This window comes from Belonocnema kinseyi, chromosome 1 (genome assembly GCF_010883055.1).
Source record: "Belonocnema kinseyi isolate 2016_QV_RU_SX_M_011 chromosome 1, B_treatae_v1, whole genome shotgun sequence".
NCBI lineage: Eukaryota > Metazoa > Arthropoda > Insecta > Hymenoptera > Cynipidae > Belonocnema > Belonocnema kinseyi.
The window spans coordinates 134,895,072-134,917,987 of record NC_046657.1 but is presented as its reverse complement, the minus strand read 5'-3'; the positions used below and the strand labels follow the sequence as shown (position 1 = coordinate 134,917,987).

General features: G+C 29.0%; 1 protein-coding gene across 3 annotated transcripts in view; it reads left to right on the top strand.

Moving 5' to 3' along the window:
- The first annotated feature begins 3,345 nt into the window (after positions 1-3,345).
- LOC117167197 (BMP-binding endothelial regulator protein) overlaps positions 3,346-22,916 on the top strand; it is a 93,640-nt gene continuing 74,069 nt past the window's right edge. For all 3 annotated transcript variants that reach the window (XM_033351952.1, XM_033351943.1, XM_033351933.1), the window contains exon 1: positions 3,346-3,684. In XM_033351952.1, the coding sequence (XP_033207843.1) occupies positions 3,564-3,684 (121 nt within the window). In that variant the 5' untranslated portion in view covers positions 3,346-3,563. The remainder of the gene's footprint in view (positions 3,685-22,916) is intronic.

Sequence of the window (22,916 nt, the reverse complement as noted above, 5' to 3'; positions counted from 1 at the left end):
CTTCGAGTTTTCAAATTCAGAAGAGGAGAAATGGGTTGCGCGCGCAACCCAGGCATTTATATTGTCTCCTACCATATTCACACGGACATAGACGTGTCATAGAATTGGACCACGTCTCGTTTCAGATCTGGGATCACTGTCACCGACACGCTACGTTTGAATTTGCCACTCCCAGATGGGAGAGTGGTGGAGGCCGAAAAACCCACGTTCTGGAGACACTGGCGCCAACAGTTCGTCGCAACTTGTACTATGCTTGAAATAATAATGATAATTCTTCATATTCGCCCATTATAGTTGAGAATGCCTGCCCCGCACTTGACACCTTATGGCTTAGAACAAAATAGTCTCGGAGATAGTTTGAGAGATTTGCGTCCTTTTCAAGATCCTTTTAGTGGTCCTTTTAAGAGTGGTGCGACGGTAATATAATGTTCCTTTTGTATTCGTCACGTACCAGGCGGGCAGAGTTATTAACAGTCGTTGGTCGTGGCTAATCCGCTCTCCCTTTTTAAATTTATCTTCAAATTATTAACACTTTTTTTTAATTGATGAATTTTCTCATTATACTCATTTATAATTACAACTTATATACTGATATACAATTTTCTAGTTGAATTCAAAAATGTTGTCTTTTTTGGCGTATCTCATTCCATTTACGAGAAACGTTCTATTAATTCCAATTTCAAGCATTAAAAAAAAAGTTAGATATCTGAAGTCATCGAAATCCGTAGATTCCGAATTATTATGTTTTAAGCTGTTAACTATGAAATTAAAAAAAAAATCTACTTCTAAATTTTAAACCGAAAGCTTAACGAAGGACCCTTGAGTGTCGGCTACTCTATTGAGATAGCCTCTCTGCTTGTTATTTATGATCGTATTCTTATTTCAATTTTGGAAAGGATATTGTAAAGCCTTCAGACAAATTTAGGGCCAAACTCACCTTTCTTAGAGCTTTTCGTTCAGTATCAAAAATTTGCAACTCGATGTTGATGGATATGAAGTTGGGAAATAAGAAAATTTGGATTTAAGGTAGGAATCTCGTCTCGCGACCCACTCATCGCATGGCCTTCGGTGACCACGTGACCAAACTAGTCCCCGGTTATGAACATTTTTTTGGTTTTCACTGTGTCCACCGGATTGAGATATCGTGTTTAAAATTTGAAATATTAAATAAAAAGCACTAAAGAACGTTCGTATACATCAATATGTTTATAATTTTAAAGAAAGTTTATTGAACACTGACTCAAATTTTGGACTAAATCGTCCAAACATTTACAAAAATTAATACAAGCAATAAAATTTGCACATTCGTTGCAAATGAACAAATAAGTATCTGCACACACATAATCTATCATTATTTTTTGGGCATTTTTAGCGATTTCTAGCGGAGAAAAATAGAAACTTTGAACGTCGATTAAGTCAAGATCAAGTGACTAAGTTCGTTCATGAAATTTTTGTGTGGAATGATTTTCATTTGCTTGGTCCTAAGAATAAAAGATACATTTCAAATTGAAAACATAGCAACGCCAGCAATGTGCTAAAATTTACTCTTTGGAGTTCTTCCTACGAACTTCCATAATTCTTGACGTCTAATTTTTGACGTTGAATTGATCAGCCGATAACTATTGTTGACAGTGAACCAACCGGCGGGACTCAGCGTCGGCCTCGCCTTGTCTTTCGCCCCCGAGCGGAATTTAATTTTTATTAGTTTTGTTATTAACTTATAACTGTTTCAAATCTGTACAGAAAATCTATAAGAATATATAACCATTAGAAAATTTTAATTATTTTCTGAAGATGCACATTTCTCAAGATGGGACTTGGACGGATTTTCGGGTATCACATTCTACGATGTTCCTCGATTTTTTTTAATCCAGGCATCTACTTTATCGACGATAAAAGTTTATTTCCTATTCCTAATGTATTTTACTAGAAAACTTTCTTCATAATTATAAACATTTTGATATATGCAAACGTTCCTTAGTGTTTTCTGTATAAGTTCTTAAATGAACATAATTTCATTTTCTACACAAAAGTTTCATGAACGAACACGTGATCTCGACTTTATCGACGTTCAAAGTTTCTATTTATCTCGGCTAGAAATCGCTAAAAATGCTCTAAAAATAATGATAGGTTACGTATGTGCAGATACTTATTTGTTGATTTACAACGAATGTGCAAATTTTATTGCTTATATTATTTTTTTTAAGGTTAAGACGATTTAGTCCAAAATTGGCGTCTGTGCTCAATATACGGGAATCAAAAAATCTTAAATGCATCAAATCAAAAATTATCCGCAAAGTGCTATAACTCGAATGATAATATCCTATTTCAACAATTTATAAATATAGTTCTTTCAATTTTAACATATTGATGTAAACAAACGTTCTTTAGTGCTTTTTATTTAATCTGTTAAATTTTAAATACGATATCTTAATCCGTGTAGACACCGGGGATTAGTTTGGTCACGTGGTCACCAAAGGGCATGCCCTTAAGTAGCAGAAAGAACTTTTGGCATATCCATACCAATTTGCTTCATATCAAAATGCTCATAAAATTTTTGAACTAAATTTATAAACCAAATTTATAAGAAAAAAATTTTTCTTCCAATGTAAATGGTATGATTGTTTGCCCCTCGGCGTGAAGAAATCCTGGATTTTCCCCCACGTAACCTGAAATATCCAATATCCAGAAATGATTAGAAATTTCCATACTAGATTGCATTAACAAACAGCTTTTGCATAAAAATAATAAAAGTCGGTTTTACTGTTTTTATTTTTAGTTACTCGCAGCTTGAAAAAATCTTACGTGAGAATTGTTATCGACTACGTAATTTTTGCACGGCCCCTCTGTACAAATTTATATTTCTACTAATTAAATTGTTTTAAAACATTCATTTTTTCTCAAAAATTGTTTCAATATTGATTTATTATTCAGTACAGAATACAGATACAGTATTTAACAATCAGTCAATCAAAGTTTCATAACAGAAATAAATAAATACCCTAAAAAGATACATGATTTGGCGAGTTGACAAACTAGATTGGCGGTGCTGTAATGTTTGGTGCAAACCATAACGAGGTAGAACAATTAACGATGCTGTGATGAGAAGAGGAATATTCTTATGCTAGATATGCGATTGAATATATATATATGTACATGGATGGAGTTATACCCTTTTATTAAATCAAACTCGTGGCGAACCATAACCTGAACAAAGTTCACGCAAAATGGCGCGGTGCGCAAGCCCGGCTGCGAGTTGTAGTGGGGATATCACGTGTACCCCCTTCCTCTATGTTTACAGCGTAGAGCGGCATCTGGCGGTAAGACAAAAGTCACATTTAGTAGCCCATGGAAGCTTAACAAGGTTGAAGACGGGGAGTGGAGAGTGTGTGTTTTGTCTTTCTCGAACTACTGAGCGACAAAGTATGGAATGTATTACAATTCTCGGCGGGTCACGGAGATGGTGCCCTCGTTGATCCCGAACGATACATGACGGGATCGTGGCCAATTACCGTTCAAATCGTGTTTTTTAGTGAGTCGGAGTGCGTTTGACTTAAGGGCCTATGCACAACATCATCATGGCGCTTGTCACCTCGCTCTCGTCGCCGCTGCTCGTTCTAACTCTGGCCCTGGCCTTCCTTTCAGTCACACGTTGCTCCGACGCGACCTCCGGAAGTATCATAGGTAAGTCAATCTTGGTAGTGCGTTATTCTGACTACGGCGTAATTAAGCGCCCGGAGAATTCTCCTTAACTAACACTAAACTTTGCCTCAAGTTTCTATACCTTTTTTATTATTCATCTTACCTTCCTAAATACGTAATTGTTGTGGAAATATTGTAAACAGTATAGAAATGATTTTCAGGTAGTAAAACATTATCAGAAAAGGGAGTTTACTCATATTTCATAAGAGATAGTTATTTCCATCACATTCATAGGCGTAGTCTGCGTTATATTACACTATTAGTGAAAATGATGATTCTAGAATTTCACCTTTGACAACGCTTTTGCAAACAATTTATAATCTGATTAAATAGCGAGATACATAGTAGTCGGCTTTTTGTCCTGTTTTTTCTCTAATCCACTGAGGCGGTGTACTACTTATTAGAAAGTTTTTTATTTGCAACTTTTTTGTTAATTCCTGGTGATCGACACACTAGACGCAGAGCGACTATGCCTAACATAGTACAATAAAAAATATCTAGAAATGTATAAGATAATTTGAAATCAAAAGAATTAAAAACTTATTTTTTCACCCCTTTCTAACGTAACAAACTACATCGCAAAATAATGGGATTACATTTTAGCATATTCCTGTGACCCATTAAAAATTTTAAAACGTTTAGATTGCAATCTTCTTCAGATTGTACCTTTAAAGTTTCCGTTTATATGTGCAATCTTCTTATTTCATAATTATTTTCAATCCTACTTTTTTACAGATACGTTCGAAATTTGTTTAATAGCACTTAAGAAAATCTGATAATTAAAGTTTTAAGTCCAATACAAAAATAAAAAGGAAGTAAAATATTAGGAAGATTCAGTTTTCATTTGGTATTTTTTTTAAATTGAAGCAATCTGAAATAATTAAATTATTTCATTTACTCATAATCAGAATTAGTGTAAAACTGGCAGTTGATGATATAGTGTAAATTCGTTTACCAATTGTTTTAGAAAGTATTTCTTCTTGTAAGCCCGACTAAAAAAAGTAAGGAATCATCACAAATGGCTAGAAGTTCTGACGATTTTTTAACTTCCTGACGAGTCTGACTATTTCTGAAGATGTACTAATTCACATCCTATCAGGTAACTCACCGGCTAGGGCCATATCTAGGCTAATTGAATAGGATTAAAAATTACAAGTAACTTTTTTCCAATGTGGCATATACAGATTCAATAGTTAGCAATTTAGAATTTTGAATAATAAAAGGATTATTCTTGCAACCCAAACTGTGCCGATTTCTGATCATTTTTTCATAAATTCTGAATGTTCCTGACAATTTCTGCCTAGAAACTTAACAAAAATGGTCAGAAGTCCTGACAATTCCTAACTTTTGTTGAGAGGGATTAATACTTATTTGCTAATGAATAATCAAATTCTACTAGTTTACTTAGTCGCCGTTCAATTAATGTTACAAATTGTTAGAAGAAATTCTTACTAAAGTAATTAGTACGCGACTTTGCAGTATTTCGATCAGTATAGTTTTCTACTAAGGGATCATCCTGCGAAACATTATATAACTTTCTTTAAAATATAATTGTTGCTTAAAAGATTTAAAGTAATAAATTAATATAAAAAAGGGTGTAATCCACCTTAAAAATTTCGAACGTGGCTGCTATACGGACATGTTTTCATAAAGTACCCGAATTTTTATATAATTTTTTATATAAATTTTTTAAAAAATATATATGTGTGTGTGTGTGTGTGTTCAGGGTTGTTTATCCAATTTGGCAATTGTATAGAAAAATTATATAAACAAATGCCCAGTGTGGATTTTTAAAAACACAGAAAGAAATAATTTTGATCCTAATTATTGTTAAGTGATGTAACTAGTAAAAATTAGAAATTAAAATTGGTCATTTGATATTCGTTGTTAATTTTGTAAATCCACAACTAAAAATTACTGGCAATGAAACTTGGGAAAAGTAAGAGTGAAAAAAAAACGATTTTTTCTGGATGCTTGCACGGTCCCTGCGAATAAAATCCAAGGGGTACTGAGAGACGGAAAGTTGTTCACACATATTATTTCTAAATTTAATTAACATTTTTGTGTAAAAATACCAAATCAATTCAGAATTGTTTTATAAAAGTTCTTTTGAACGTTGTTATTTAATGTAGCCCCACTGTGCCTTTCGTTACGCATTGATCAATGAGGCCACGCGGCTGAACTTACAAATGAATATCTCTGATAGTTTCAGTATCAACAAGTTTGTTAAATCTTTTAGTCCCTCTTGGAATTTTTTGGTTTTTAATTGTATAAAACAGGCCTATCAATTATATCGTGCGCTTGTACGAACCGTTTAAATTTAATCAACGGTTTAGAAGTAATGGTATTTCAATAAAGTCGGGTTTCAAAATTCAAAATCCTGTAACTCCCTGATTAAACAAATTTTTGAAAACGCATAAACTTTACTCACGAAATACTAAAGTTTAACCAAGTTCAAATAAAATCGCTGGATTATAATACAACTCTGATAGTCGGGAAATGGTGGGACCCTTCACATATTAGTTAGTTTTCTTGGTCATGTTAAAACATTTTATTTATAGAGAACGAAGCAGATCAATGAAAGTTACGTAGCAATGGGGAAGGTGGTCATTCTCTATTTTCGCAGTAGTATTATAAGGGTTAAAGGATGACCCAAAAATCGTAATAAAAAAAGTGTTACGTAATATATGGATGACCCCTTAATTCAGGTCTAGAGAGCACCTAATGGCATATTCTATTTAAAAAAATATATCAATATATCGAGTGCGCGTAACGGGGGACGCGGATTTTATTAATCTTCGTTTAGCGAAGAGGGCTTTTTCTGAGATGAAAAAAACTCGAACCCTTTACTTAGAGAGAAAGCGGTTTACAAGAAAAAATGATTGAAGGAAATCCACTCGAAATGACTATCGATAAAGAATCAGATTTTTAACAGAAAATCGAACTATTCTATTTTTTGTTAAAAATGGAAAATTTTAAGAATAAAAATTTAATTATTTGATTGACAATTGTAATTTTTAATTAAACAACGATTTCAAATAGTTTTTTAAATTATTATAATTATAAGTAATGGAAATTTATAAATATGTAGACATTATTTTTATTTTAGTTATATTTTCGATGACTGATTTCTTTCAAATTTAAATTGTTTTTTAAATTTTAAGCGATTTAAAACGTTATTTTATCCTGAGCTAATTATTTGTTTAAAAAAAGTTACAGTCCTAATTATTATTTTGGCTTATTTCTTAATGTTTATTTTTAAAATTGTATAACCTCACTTTTTTCGAAAATAATTTTTTTATTAGAATACTAAAAAAATACAAATTATGAACATGTATAAATTTATTGTATTTTACCTTCATTTACGATTTCAAAGACAATAAACTCCTTCTTTTTAACTATCAATAAAAAATTATGAACAGTTAGAATTTTATTTGATTTAAAATTCAGTTACATTTTCAAAGAATATAACATCCTTCTAATGGTAGCTATTATTGCAATCTTAAACAATTGAAAATATAAATTCACCCTTTGCTGTTTTTGGTTTGTTTTGAAAACATTAAAATTGGAATTATTTTTGGAACTTAAAGAAGTTTAGAAAATTAAAATAATGTGTTTAGCTTTGGATCACAACGAATAGACTTTTGGCTGTTTTTCGACGAATAGACGTTTTGCTATTGTTTAACAAATAGGCTCAATTTTTTTACATAATTGAGTAAGAATATCTTTGTGATTTCTTTTCTTCTATAATGCTCTGCAAATTTTTAATAATGATTTAATATTTAAACAATTTTGATATAAAAGGTCGGCAATTGGTTAGCGAATATGCTCTGTTTGTCGACGGAATCAATAAATAATGTTTTTTCCAATAAGTCTTTCCTACGTTACTTTGCAAATTTACAATAATTATTAGTTATTCAATCCATTTTTATAAACATATTCAGAGTTTGGCTAATTTTCAAGGAATTGGCACAATTTGTTTACGGACTCAAATAAGAATGCTTTTGTGATTACTCTTTTCTGTGTTGCTTTGTAAATTTATAAGAATTAATAATAATTTAAACCATTTTCATATAAAAATTCAGAGTTTATAAATTTTTTAACAAATGGGCTCAATTTTTTCAGAATGAACTGAAAATATATTTCCAATGACTCTTGTCTCATGCTTTGCAAATTTCCAAGAATTACTAATTTCTTTAAAAAAGTTCATAAACAAATTTGGAGATTGAATATTTTTCAACGAATAGGATAAGTTAGATTAGCAAATCAAGAAATAATGTATTTTCAATCACTATTTACTACGATATTTTCCAACTGTACAATAATTATTATTTTAACAATTTTCATAAACATATTTAGGGCTTCGCGATTTTTTAAGTAAAGAAAGATTTATTTTCTATAATTTTTTTCTACGATACTTAATAAATATACAATAATTATTAACTATTTAAACAATTCCAATTAAAAAATTAAGGTTTTGGTTATTTTTCAACGAACAGGCTCAATTTTTTACATAATAAATGACGAATGACTTTTTTGTAATTCTCTGTAAATTTCCAAGAACTAATTATTATTTAAACAATTTTGATTTAAAGAATCTGTCCGCAGCGCGGGCACATTCTCATCGCGCGGTTTGCTTCGCTCGCGAGTTAGAACGCGCCTAGGACGCGCGAATGTTGCTTGTCGCGCTTAGCGCTCGATGCTGTATTTATCTCGCGCTTCGCGCTCGATTATGTATTAGATCTTTTTTATGTACATATATTTTGTCGATCTATCTATTCTCCTACCTTGCTTTGTTCTAACTTTTTGAATTATTATAAACATATCAAGAGCTTTAATAATTAATTAAGTATTAAGTGATTATGTATTAATAATTATTTAATTAATTTTCATAAACAAATTGAGTGTTTATGTAGTTTTAACGAATAGCCTCAATTTCTTTATGGAGTCAACTAAGAATGTATTTCCGATGACTCTTTATACGATGCTTTACAAATTTATAATAATTATTATTATTTATTTAAACAATTTTTACAAACATATCCAGACCTTGGCAATTTTTTAAGGAATGGGTACAATTTTTTAACGGAGTAAACTAAGATAGTGTTTTCAATGACTCTGTTTTATGTTATTTTGCACATTTACAAGAATTAATCATTCTTTAAACAACTTTCACAAATAGTTTGGCTATTTTTCAGCGAATGTGGTCAGGTTTTTACAGAATTAACTAATAGTATCTTCCCAATGACTGTTTTCTATTATGCTCTGCAAATTTCCAAGATTTAATAATTATTAAAACAATTGTCATGAACAAATTAACAGTTTGACTATTATTCAAAGAAACGGCTCAATTTTTCTACGGAATCAACACAGAATTTATTCCCTATAATTTTTGCCTACGATACTTTTTAAATAAAAATTAATTATTAAAACAATTTAATAAATAAATGTATAGTTTGGTTATTGTTTAGCTTACATAAAAACATACATGCAGCTATAACCTTTTCAATAATAAGTATACATTTTCTATCTAGACTATTATATTGAAATCAAAATCATTTGAACATTTTAAACAAATTTATTTTTATGAGCAAATATATGCACCATATATTCATTAAGAATAAAAAACCCATGCAAATTTTATAATGGTAAAAACTTTAGTTTTTATTAATTTTAGTCTTTTTGTTCATTTCCACCAGTACTTTAATAATCTCTTCAAGTGAATGATAATTTGCTTTATCAAGATTTTTTGGAATAATTTTTCTCTTACAATATATTTGTCCTCATATTTAACTGTGATTTAGTACTCAGTCGAATATATAACCGGTGTTACTAATATTATTAATTATTGTACGTTGCGTTTTTATTTTTAAAAGCCCGATGAAACAGAGGTCTATACTCGCACAATTATTTATTCTGCATCGTGAGAGGGCATCCATGCGAAGCCGTGTCCAATTGAAAGTTATTTAAAGAAATATTAATCTCATGGTATTCTATTGGTCTACATTTGAAAATAAAATACAGTGAAACCCCTTAATAGCCCTCCCTTCTATAGCCCTGCCGATAATTGACGCCGCGCCGGTAGGTTGGTGTAGCAAGACTGCATGGGGACTACGGTTGTCACTCATGCGAGCATTAGGTATTTTCACTTTAACCATTAGCTAACTTCACTTTGTTAAAATTGTAGGGGAAAGCAAAGGATCAAATGCATGGAACAAAACTTTATTTCTGTAATATCTTTGTAATTAATAATAATTATTATCATTTTATTATTTTAATAAATAGTAATTAAAAAATAAAAACTATTTTTCAAATACACTTATATAAAAAAAAGCTTTTACGAAGATATTAGCAAAATAGAGAAAAAATGAACTGAATCCCATGCATTTGGTCCCTTGCCCCCCCCCCCCCCCCCCCCCCCCCCCCCCCCCCCCCCCCCCCCCCCCTCCACCCAGCAACCTATGCAGTGAAGTTAGCTGTTGATTGAAGTGAAAATACCTAATTGGGGCGTGAACAAACAAAAGCAGAGCAGGCTATAGTGAGTCAGTTCCCACTCACCGTCAGCCCCAATCTCGGCGCTGTAGAAGAGTTTCACTGTAATTGCATCTAAGTTAATTGGTCGCGCGCGTATAAGATTCTAGTTTTAGTTGGAAATTCATCTTTCTGGTTTAATATTCAACTATTCCAGTTAAAAATGTACAACTTCAGTTAAAAATTTATCATTTTGCTTGAAAGTGTAACTATGTTTTCTAAAGTTAGTTGTTTTTTTAAGGTTAGTTTAACTTATTCCAACTAAATATGCCATAGTTTTAGTTGAAAATTGTATTGTTTTAATTTCAAACTGATCTGTTTGGTTTAAAATTTAACTATTTCAGTTGAGGATTCATAATTTTAGTTAAAAATTCATCAGTTAGGTTGAAAATTTAACTATGTTGTTGGAATTTCGTTTTTTGTCGGAAATTCATTTTTGTTTTTATTAAAAGTAAAGTACTCCATTTTTTGTTAAAAATGAATGTTTTTTCGTGAAAAATTTAAGTATTTAAAAAAAAATTCATTTATTTTGCCATTTTGGCTCTGTTGTGTTAAAGGACCTATAAAATGAACGCCATTAATTAAAATAAATGTTTGATTTTTGCGGTAAAACTGAATGGTCGAAAAAAATGAAAAACTTAACCTGTAGAAACTGGAAACTGACCGGGAATATGAAATCGTCCGTCGAACCGCCACCCTGAAAGAAGAATATGGATTTCGTAGTAATAAAGTGATCTAAATTTATTTCTCCGCATTTATGACTCATGTGGTTATTTTTAGGGTGAAGGCTAATTAATGTTAATTTAGATTTTTGCACAGATCTTGAGAAAGGTCTGTTCAATTTCAGGAAATTTCAGTTCAAATTTGCACATCAGAAAATGGACTAGGTAGTAAAAAAGTGATCTAAATCGATTTCACAGCACATATGAGCCTTGGGTGCATTCTTAGGGGGTTAGTTAAGTTAAATCCAGATTTTTCCACAGATCTTGAGGAAGGTCTGTCTTTTCAGCGTTATATACAATTTCAGGAAATTTCAGTTACAAATGATTAATGAGAAAATGGAATTAGTAGTAAAAAAGTTATCGACATTTCTTTACTTGCATTTCTGACTTTTTGGGCTATTTTTATTAAAAATAATAATCCTTATAAATCCTGATTTTTGTACAGGTTTTGAAAGGTCAGTAGCAGACCGTCATTATCAACCACGAGCAAGTGTAGTTCGGAGTTTTCCAAGAAATTTGCCTATTTTCAAGAATAAAAATCTGCCCGCTGCGCGGCATATACTCTTCGCGCGCTACTGTAGGTTCAAAATAATTATATTTAGAACGCAAATGCATCGATTTTAGGTTTTTTTTTTTTTAATTCAGGTCTAAATTTCCTAAACGAAAATTTAGAGTTATTTTTTTAGTTTTTCTTTATTTATTTTTCATGGTAATGGAAATAGCCATAAAAATGTATGTTTATTCAGGGTGGCCACTAAACCGGGAGAATTGGGAGAAACTTGCACCGGGATAAAGCCGGGAGAGAAATATTACACCGGAAGATTTTCCCGTATTTCATAATTCGCGTATTTTGTGATTCTTGCAAGTTTCCATCTAGGAAGTATATAATTTTCAAATTGTTTAGAATAATTAAACTTTACAGGTTCACAATATTTCTTGCAGTATTTAAAATTCTGCAATTTGGAATGCGAAACTGACAGTGACTTTTGATTTGACAGAATCACATCTTTTAATAAAAAAATCTATCCAGCATCGTTTTAAATGTCACTTGATCCTAATTATATGATATTTTTTAATTATATATTTTTAAATAATAAATTTCTATAATTTTAATTTACAATTATATTTTGAATGTGCAGTTCTAAAACAGTTTAATCTTTGAGGGCTTGAAAGTAAATTCTTTTCTTAAATTATTTCTTAGATTAATTTTTGGAGGTTCTGAATGTTATATTTCACAATATTGTAGTTTCAAATTCAAATATTCAACATTTCACAGCCATTTCGCTATTAAATATTTCAAAATTTTGTTCTAAAAGCATTGATAGTGAGTTTTGATTTTAATAATCCTTAATATGAAATCACTAAACGATATTGTCGATTTCGATTGTCACACTACTCGATTTTCATTGCTATATGCGTGAGACACGAGTTATGAATGGGTTAGACAGAGTTGGAAAATATTGAAAAAATTGTCACGATTGCTCGTTCTTTGATAGCTACACGCGTGCGAAAGGGACACTCGTGAGTCACCGTGAGTTAGACAGTGATGAAAAGTTACACGCGTTTTCTTGAAGTTAAATAATCCCAACGGAGCTGGCTTCATCTGCGCGTGCTTGGATTTAAGTGACGTTCATTGGCTACGGTGCGCGTCTGTACTTGATTTTTGAATACGTACGCGAACTAGAGCCAAAGAGCGACGCACAGTTCAAGCATGCGCAAGTATTTTTGGATCACTGTTGGGAATAATAATCGAATCAAATTTCGAGCTCGATAATATCAATCAATGCTTATCATTTACCACCACCTTTCCACCCGTACCACTGCAATCGCAATACAGGGCATCTGCTTGTTAGTTATGATCGAATTCTTATTTCAATTTAAGCCTCTCTGCTTGTTATTCATGATCGTATTTTTATTTCGAGTTCGGAAAGTACATTTTAAAGCATTTGAACGAGCTATCTGGACCATTAAATATATACCTGAGTGCCTGCGGAGAATTTCTCCGAGCTTCTCAGAGCCTTGAGAATCTTTAGCATATACTCTGAGATTTCTATCGGTAGGGTTAGTATATTTTTAATTATAAGTTAATGTTTAATCTATTATTTGTCATTAATATAAACATTAACATTAAGTAATATTTCTATGAAGCATGGAATTTGTTATTAAAGTCCATTGCTGGTGGAAAATGCGATAACAACTTTTGAAATTTTGAGGTTAGGAATTAATTTTAGAATACAAAAGCGAACTGCTGGTCGCAGAATTAGGTATTTTTGGCCACTTTAATGTAAATCTTCCGTATATGTCTACAAAAATATATCAAATATTATTTTTTGCTATGAAAGGTTACGAAAATGTACTACAAAAACTTTAAGAAAGTTGAGCTTTTACTCAAACTTTTCTCACTAATTACATAAAGATTTCATTCACATTTATAAAATGTTTGGTGAAAAAACAGAAACTATTTTATCAGGATTAAAATAATAAATAGCTTTTTATGTTTTCATCTTACTTCTTTTTGATAAATTTGTTTACTGCGAGCAGTTCGCTCTTGAATTGCAAAATGTAATATTAACCTCAAAATCTCAATAAGTTGCTACCGCATTTTTTATCAGCAATGAAATTTTATAACAAATTCCATGCATCACAGGAATGATTATATTGAATGCAAATAATAACTAAAACATTAACTTATAACTAAAAATACACCAATGTTACACTAACTTTACTCAATATCAGAAAAATACCATTAAACTCCTTGCACTTCACCTTCACCACAAAACAGCTGCATAAAATATATAGGCTTCCAATGTTTTATGTGCATTTAAACAATATATAATTTAAGAAATGTAGGATTGAATGAATTATGTTCAGGTTTATGGATGTAGCGGTTCTTCATATTTATATTTCTAACAAAAAACACAATTTTTCAACAAAATACGGGAATTTTCAAACAAATAATTCCATTTTTAACTAAAAAAAAAATCAAGTTTCAATAAAAAATATCAAATTTTAAACAAAAATAGAATAATTCAGATTTTCGGAAAGAAAACTTAATATTCAATAAAAAAATGAAACTTTCTACAGGTTATTTAAAATTTTAACCAAAACAGGCGAATTTGACAGCAAATAGTAAAAGTTTTAACAAAAAAGATGAAATTTCAATCACAAAGATTAATTTTCTATTTAAAAACATCTTTTTTAAGAAATAATAGATTTTCAACTAAATTAATTCTCAATCCAAGTACAATAATATATAAAGTTTTCAAAATAAGATGGAATTCACTTAAATTCAGGCAGGTTCTACACATTATATAGCAGAATCTTTCAGCGATTAACATTTTTTTATAGTAAATTATACAAGACGTTTTTTCTGATATAAGACAAAAAAATGGAATTTGGAAATCTATGTTTAGAATAAAAAACGGATTAATTCTTTAACCGTAAAATAATTTTTAACAAAACAGATGAAGTTTCAATTAAAAATATCAAATTTTAAACAAAAATAGAATAATTCAGTTTTTAGTGTATAAAAGTTAATATTCAATCAAAAAAATGAAATTTTCTACAGGTTATTAAAAATTTTAATTAAAACAGATGAACTTGACACCAAATAGTAAAAGTTTTGACAAAAAGGATGAATTTTTAATCACAACGATTAATTTTTAATTAAAAAAAAAATTTTTTACAAGTAATAGAATTATCAACTAAATTAATTTTCAATACAAAAACAATATTATAAAAAGAATTTAGAATAAAATAGAAGTTACTTATAACCAGGCAGGTTCTACACATTATTTAGCAGATTCTCTCAGCGATTAAAATTCTTTTATAGTAAATTACGCAAGAAGTTTTTTTCCGATCTGAGACAAAAAAGTTGAATTTGGGCATCTATGTTAAGAATAATAAAAAACAGATTAATTTTTCAGCCATAAAATAATGTTTAACTAAAAAGATGAAGTTTCATCAAAAAAATATCAAATTTTAAACAAAAATAGAATAATTGAGTTTGTAGTTTATAAAAGTTAATATTCGATCAAAAAAGAATTTTTATACAGATTATTTCAAATTTTAATTAAAATAGATGAACTTGACACCAAATAGTACAAGTTTTAACAAAAAAGGTATTATTTCAAACATAAAGATTAATTTTTTATTTTAAAAAATGGTTTTAAACAAATAATAGAATTTTCAACTTGATTAATTTTCAATGCAAGAACAATATTATCAAAAGTATTTAAAATAAAATAGAATTCACTTAAAATCAGGGTTCTACACATTATTTAGCAGAATCTCTCAGCGATTAAAATTGTTTTATAGTAAATTATGCAAGACATTTTTTCCAATCTAAGACAAAATAATCGAATTTGGACATCTATGCTAAGAATAACAAAAAACAGATTAATTTTTTACCCTTAACATTAATTATCTACAAAAAAAACTATTGTTTTTCAACCAACAATGATATAATTAAAATTTTCCTTAGACATTAATTTTTAACAAACAAAAAAAATAAAGAAAATAGTTCAATCCTAAATAAACAAGATAAGGTTTTAACAAAGGAAAATAATTTTCTACCAGAAAAACGAATTTTCAAATGAAAAAATTAATTTTTATTTAAAAATATAATTTTTCATTCTGAAATTGTCCCGTTGAATTTTTAATCAATTTTTAACGAAATAGTTGAACTCTTATCAAAAAGATCAGTTTTAAAACAAATAGTGGAGTTTTCAACAAAAAAGATAAATTTTTAATTAAAAATATAGTGACATAAAACCAGAAATAGGATAATTCCTTTTTAGTTAAAAGAATTAATATTTAACAACAAAAAATTAAATTTCAACAAATTAATTGAAATTTTACTAAAATAGATGCATTTGATGATACATACATAGTTGATCTTTCAAGCAAACAAATGTATTTTCAATCAAGAAGATTAATTTTATATAAAAAAGACGATGTTTAAAACAAAGAATTGAATTTTCAACCCAAAAGTATCCATTTTTAATTCCAAATTTCAGTGTTCCACCAAAAGCGGGATAGTTAAATTTTCAGTTAGAGAATTTAAAAAAAACGGAATGTGCAACTTAATAGTTTTGTTCTCAATCACAAAGATGAATTTTCAAACGAGAGGACTAATTTCCTACCGAAATAACGAATCTTCAGTTAAATATGTGCATTTTCAAACCAAAGGGTTGAATTTTCAACTACAAAAGATCAATTTTTAACTTCAAATATCAATTCTCTACCAAAAATGATACATTACAATTTTATCTTACATAAATTAATTTTGCACTAACTTTAAAGGAAATTTCAACAAAATAGTTGAATTCTCAATTAAAAAGATGAATTTTCAAGGAAGTAGTTTTATATTTCTAACAAAAAATACAAATTTTTAACAAAATGCATAAATTTTCAAACAAATAATTCCACTTTTAACTGAAAAAGATCAAGGTTCAATAAAAAATATCAAGTTTTAAACTAAAATAGAATAATGCAGTTTTTAGTTTATAAAAGTTAATATTAAATCAAAAAACTGAAATTTTCTACAGATCATTTCAAATTTTTACTAAAACAGATGAATTTGACACCAAACAGTAGACACCATGGTGGCCTATATCAGAGAATTTTATTAAATCTATAAAAAGTACACAATATCTTGTAAGTACGCAGTTTTACAATTGGAAGCAGTATTTTTTGATTAATATCTTAGTTGTGAACCAATAAAAAATGAAAATCACTTGTTTTTAAATTTAAATTTTGTTTAATGTTATTAAGAACTATTGATAATTTTTGCAGTAATCTTAAAACATTATTTTATTTTAAAGAAGTGCAATTGATGAGAAAACAGTACCAATGTAATCGAAAAAGTTTTGTTATCAATTTTTTATTTAATGAAACCATTTTCAATCGAAAAAGTTGTTTACAAATGATTTTTTCAGTGACGTATTTGTAATTATATTAAATTTTTTATTATTTTATTCCTTTTTTGTTTTTTTTTTTTTAGATGACCTGTTTGTACGAAATTTATTATTATAAATTGTAAGAAACCTTATACAGATGTAAATTGTTTTCAACTAAATTAATTTTTAATCCAAGAACAATATTATAAAAAGTATTTAGAATGAGATAGAATTCACTTTAAATCAAGCAGGTTCTATAAATTATTTAGCAGAATCTCTCATCGATAAAAATTATTGTATAGTCAATTATGCAAGACGTTTTTTCCCATATAAAACAATAAAAAGTCGAATTTGGACATCTATATTAAAAATAATATAAAATAGATTAATTTTTTACCCATAAAATTAATTCTCTGCAAAAGACGATTAGTTTTTAACCAACAATGGTATAATGAAAATTTTCCTTAAAGACATTAATACATAGTTGAAGTTTCACACAAACAGATGAATTTTCAACCAAGAAGATTTATTTTATATAAAAAAAGACGATGTTTGAAACCAATAATTGATTATTTAACACAATAATATCAATTTGTAATTTAAAATTTCAATTTTTTACCGAAAGTGGGAGAGTTAAATTTTTAGTTAAAGAATTTAATTTTTAACAAAAAAAAACGGAATGTGAAACTTAATAGTTTTGTTTCTAATCACAAAGATGAATTTTCAAACGAGAATACTAATTTCCCTGTTTAAAAAGACGATATAAACAAAAAATATATTTTTAACAAAAAAGATCCATTTTTTTTAAATATCATTTTTCTATCAAAAATGGTATAATCGACTTTCCTCTTAAAGAAATTAGTTTTTCACCAAAAAACGAATATTTCATGTAATAATAGAATCCTCGAAACAAAGATGAAATTTCTATTAAGAATTTATTTTTCTACCAAAAATAACGAATTTTCAACAAAATTCTGAATTTCTAAATATTGCATCAAAACAGATAAATTTATTTCCAAATAGTTCAATCTTTAACGAAAAAGGTCGTTTTTAAACCAAAAAGATTAATTTTCTACCAAAACATAAAAATTAAAAAAATTTAATTATTAAGTACAAAAGGTCAATTTTCAATTTAAAATATCAATTTTCAACCAAAAATAGTAGAATCGAAATTTCTTTTAAAGAAATTTGTTTTTGACAAACTGAAAAGGATTTTTTCAATCCTTAATGAAAAATATTAATTTTCAACCAATAATATTACGTTTCTACAAAAAATTACGAATTTTGTACAAAATCTAGAAAGTTTCAAACAAATATACGATTTTTATCTAAAAAAATATCATTTTTTAACCAAAAGTAATATAAGTAGAATTTATCATTATAAAAATTAATAATAAAATAGAAATTTAAAAATAATAGTTGAATTTCCAATCAAAAAGGTTCGTTTTGAACCGAAACAGATGAAGCCTCAATTATGAACTTAATATTCAACGAAAAATTAAATAGTTCAGTTTTTAGTTAAAAAAATAATGTTCAACTTAAAGAAGTACAAATAAAAATAAAGCTGAGTTCTCTGCCAAAACAGATTGCAATTAAAAATATCAATACGTTTTTGACAAAAAATGGAAAGTTGAATTTTCTCTTCAATAAATTAATGTTAAAAACAAAGAATTGTCAGAAAAATGGTTGAATCCTAAATCAGCAAGAAGAATTTTCAAACATGAAGATTAATTTTATACTAAAAACGACGAATTTTTATCAAAATCCATAAATTTTTAAACAATTAGTTAGATTTTTAACTAAAAAGATTAAACTTTAATTTAAAAAATTACTTTTTCACCAAAAATGTCATAGTTTAATTTTCTGTTAAAAAAATTAATTTTCAACAAAAAAAATGGTTATAAAAATTATTTCAAAGGAGATCGAATCCATTTACCATCAGGCAGATTCTTCAATTCAAGTCTTTGAATCGATCAGGAAGGAAATTTTATTGTTTTTAGATTAAATTTTAAGAAAACTTTTTCGTCATAAAAAAATTCTATGTTCAAAAGATTAATTTTTAAGCAATAATATTAATGTTTTACAAAAAAGACAAATTTTGAACGAATTACTTGATTTTTAAACTATAAGGGAACCATTTTTTAAAAATGTTGTTGAAAATGTTCAACAATTTAGATGCATTTTTTTTATGTCTTGACTAAAATTGTTTCTTTGTTAAAAACACATCTCTTTGTGTAGAAACTTTATTTTCTTACTGAACCTGAACACAATGAAAATGTATCCCTTTAAGTTGAAAATTCAACTGCTTTTTAAAGCTTTCCTTTTTGGGTGGAAAACTCCACAATTTTGTAGATATTTTTCTTTTTTCTTTGTTCGTTCTAAAGCTTTGGGCTCGATAATATATGCATATATACATCTACAACTGTAATTTGGTAGTTGTGAATTATCTTTTGTTAAAGCTCCTTTGTTGAGGACTCAGTTATATTTTTTTAAATTTGTATTTTTTGTTTGCATTCGACTACTTGGTTAAATGTTAAACTAAATGAGTAAAAATGGATCTTTTTGGGGTTGAAGATTCATCAACGACCTTTTACAAATTAATTTTTTTGTAGAAGATTCATTATTTTAGTTAAAAATGTATCTCTGGTTAAAAATCTAAAAATTTTCTTGACACGAATTTTTTTATTCAATTCAGCTGTTGTTATTTTAGAATAATCATATTTTTTAGTTTTTGGTTGAAAATTTATCTACTTATTTAAAAGTTTAACCATTTTGTTAAAATCTTATATTTTTGGATGAAAAAGTAACTATTTGATTGCCAATTCGTTAATTTTTTAAAAGTGAAAATTAAACTTTTTCATTTTCAGTGTAAACGTTGATGACTCCCTAATTTAAAATATTGTTCAAATCTAAAATTTGGAAATTTATAATTTGAAATTCTTAAATTCAGAAAAATCACAATTGCTTAATATTTAGAAATATTTGATTTTTCATGTAAAATCAGTAGTTTTAAATAAAATATTCAAAACTAAACAAAACACTGAACTTTTGAACATTCAAATGTGTGTTGTTCTTTAAGAAAAACAAGTAATTCACAAGTAAAATTGTTGAATTTGGATGTGTAATAAATATTGAACACTTATCATTCTTAATGAAAATTCGAATAAGTTGAAGAGATATTTAGAAAAACTGAAAAAATTCGAAATTATTAAAAACTTTCAGATGATATCAAATAATTTAAACTAGGCCCTACTTTAAAATAAAATGTAAAATTTTGCAGATTTCGAACAAAAAATAACTAGCTAGTATCAAATCGGGATCGTATCGATATCGAGAAATATCGCTCGACGGCATCACTGGCCAGGTTACTTCCTGTTTTCACGCTTGAGCTAGGCCGGTGGCTTCCAGCCTGGTTCTAGATTGTCCTTAGTGGCTCGAGCCCGGCTAGAGAGGAAATCTCTTAATTCTTGTATCCTTTCGCACTGCGCATGCGTCGCTGCCACAGCTGAGTTTGTTACCCTTTGCGCGCTTATTTAAAACGATGAAATCTGTAAATCGATTATTCACAACTAAAGTACATAAAAATATCAATAATTACACAGTCACACAAAAAAATCTTTTTCCGGGTCTGGATAATAGACGATGTTCACTATATGTTTTTGGGGTCGCTGAATCTGAATCAGAGATCCAAATAATACCAGCACGTCAGGGTTCTGACATAGCCTCAAAAAAGCTCATAATTTTGTTTTCTAGTACCGTTTTCCAAGCCTGGAGGTCAGACTATGTTTATTATATGTTTTTGGGGTTGCTCAATCCGAATTCGTGGCACAAAAACGCCAGAATGTCAGGATTCTGACATAACCTAAATAAAAAAACTCATAGAATTTTTTTCGATTTCACGATTCAGTCAGGGTTTCGACGTAACCTTCAAAATATCTTGTAATCTAAGCTATTTAACGTTTTAACGTTTTGACTTTAGCCAGGTATGTTAAGCTGAGGAAACCACATCTTTGAATCGAGCTAAAACCTATCTCATAATTAAGGGCTAATGTGAAATAAATCTTAAATCGAGTTCTGCCATATCACATAATTAAGGGCTCATTTAATTATCATTTAATGCCCCATTGCCAAATATAATACTCCACTATTTTAAAAAATCCGGGGATTACGTTAGCTTAACGTTAAGCTGACGGAACCCCATGTGAAATAAGCGTTTAATCGAGTTCTATCGTATCACATTACTAAAGGCTCATTTAATTCTCTCCAAAACCACCAAAAATTATTTTCCAAAAGCTACCCCTAATACTGAAAAATCACCCTTAATATAAATTATACACAAATTGTAAATCTGACCATACCAGAATTAAGGGCTTAATATAAATTATTCACAAATTGTAAATCTGTCCATATCACATTTGAGGGATCATTAAAGGTTAATGTTATGTCTTTTAAAAAATTATAATCCTCTGCTTTTGAAAAATAAGGATTATGCTGGCTGAAAGCTAAGGCGATACGCGAAAATAAGACAATTATTTACTCTTAACTTTTTTTAATACCGCATACTGTCTAAATTTCAATGTTGAGATAAATAATTTTCAGCGAAAATCCTTACAGATTTTAATTATGTCTACGTATCTTACTGGTTCGAATTTAGAGAATAATTAAGGACTCACTTATTAACGGTAGCTGAAGTAAACCCCGGTTGGAAAAAAAATAGTAAAGCATTAAATTTGGCTATGGGGCATTAAATGAGAATTAAATGAGTCCTTAATTATAGTATTGTCAGATTTACAATTTGTGTATAATTTATATTAAGTTTGGTTTTTCAGTATTAGGGGTGGCTTTTGGAAAATAATTTTTAGTGATTTTGGAGAGCACTAAATGGGCCCTTAATTATTTGATAGGACAGAACTCGATTCAACGTTTATTTCATATGAGGTTCCGCCAGCTTAACGTTAAGCCATGTAACCCCCTTTTTTATAAATAGTGAAGCATTAAAGTTGGGAATAGGGCATTAAATGAGCCCTTTATTATGTGATATGACAGAACTCGATTTAACATTTATTTAACATGGGGTTCCGCCAGCTTAACGTTAAGCTAGCGTAACCCCTGTTTTCTAAAATAGTGCAGCATTAAATTTGGCAATAGGGCATTAAATTAGCCCTTAATTATGAGATAGGTTTTAGCTCGATTCAAAGATGTGGTTACGTCATCTTAGCATATCTACTTTAGCCTATATTAAACAAAATTCAGTATAACTCACAAACCCTGTTTACTCCACAAAACAAAGGTATATATGACCGACGGCATTATCGCCACCCGATGTACAACGCAAGGAGGTTGCTCGATCGGATTTTGTACATAATATTGTCCTTGCAATGGATTTTTTAAAATGTATTTGAATTTGTGAAATGCTTACCAAGAATAAATTAATGATTAGATAAATGAATTGTAAACATGGTCTGACCCCCGGACTCAGAAAGGAAAATTTTATGACGTTTTTTTGAGGTTATGTCAAAACTGACCATACTCATGCCTGGCCATACTCATGACTAACCGTACTCATGGGTTGCTGTAACCGAACTGGTTCGGTTATACCAAGGTTGGTCGCCCCCTGTCCCACATTCTATAGAAATGGATGGTGGCTTAAGGAATTAAACAATAAATACTAAAATAAAATGATTACGCAAGTATATATAGTTTATTTCTGAGTCCTAATTCTACAAATCCTGAATCCTAATTATAATAAATAAACAAATATACATATATTTACATGTACTTGAAGTTACGAACGTTCATATGAACGAAATTAAACATTTTTTTCTCCGAATTTTTTTTTGCCTAAATCATTTAGGATGACAAAAAATGATGTTCCATTGGAAGAAGTTTTCGAAATTTTTATTTTTTGAGGGGTTGAATACCCTTAAAAATCACCCATTATTCAAACCTGCCAAACACAATTTTGATTGTCGATATTTGAAAATATAAAAACGTGAAAAATTATCTTTTTTTACCTAACTAATTATAGAGTGAGTGAGAAAGTTCGGCAAGACCCCTAAAA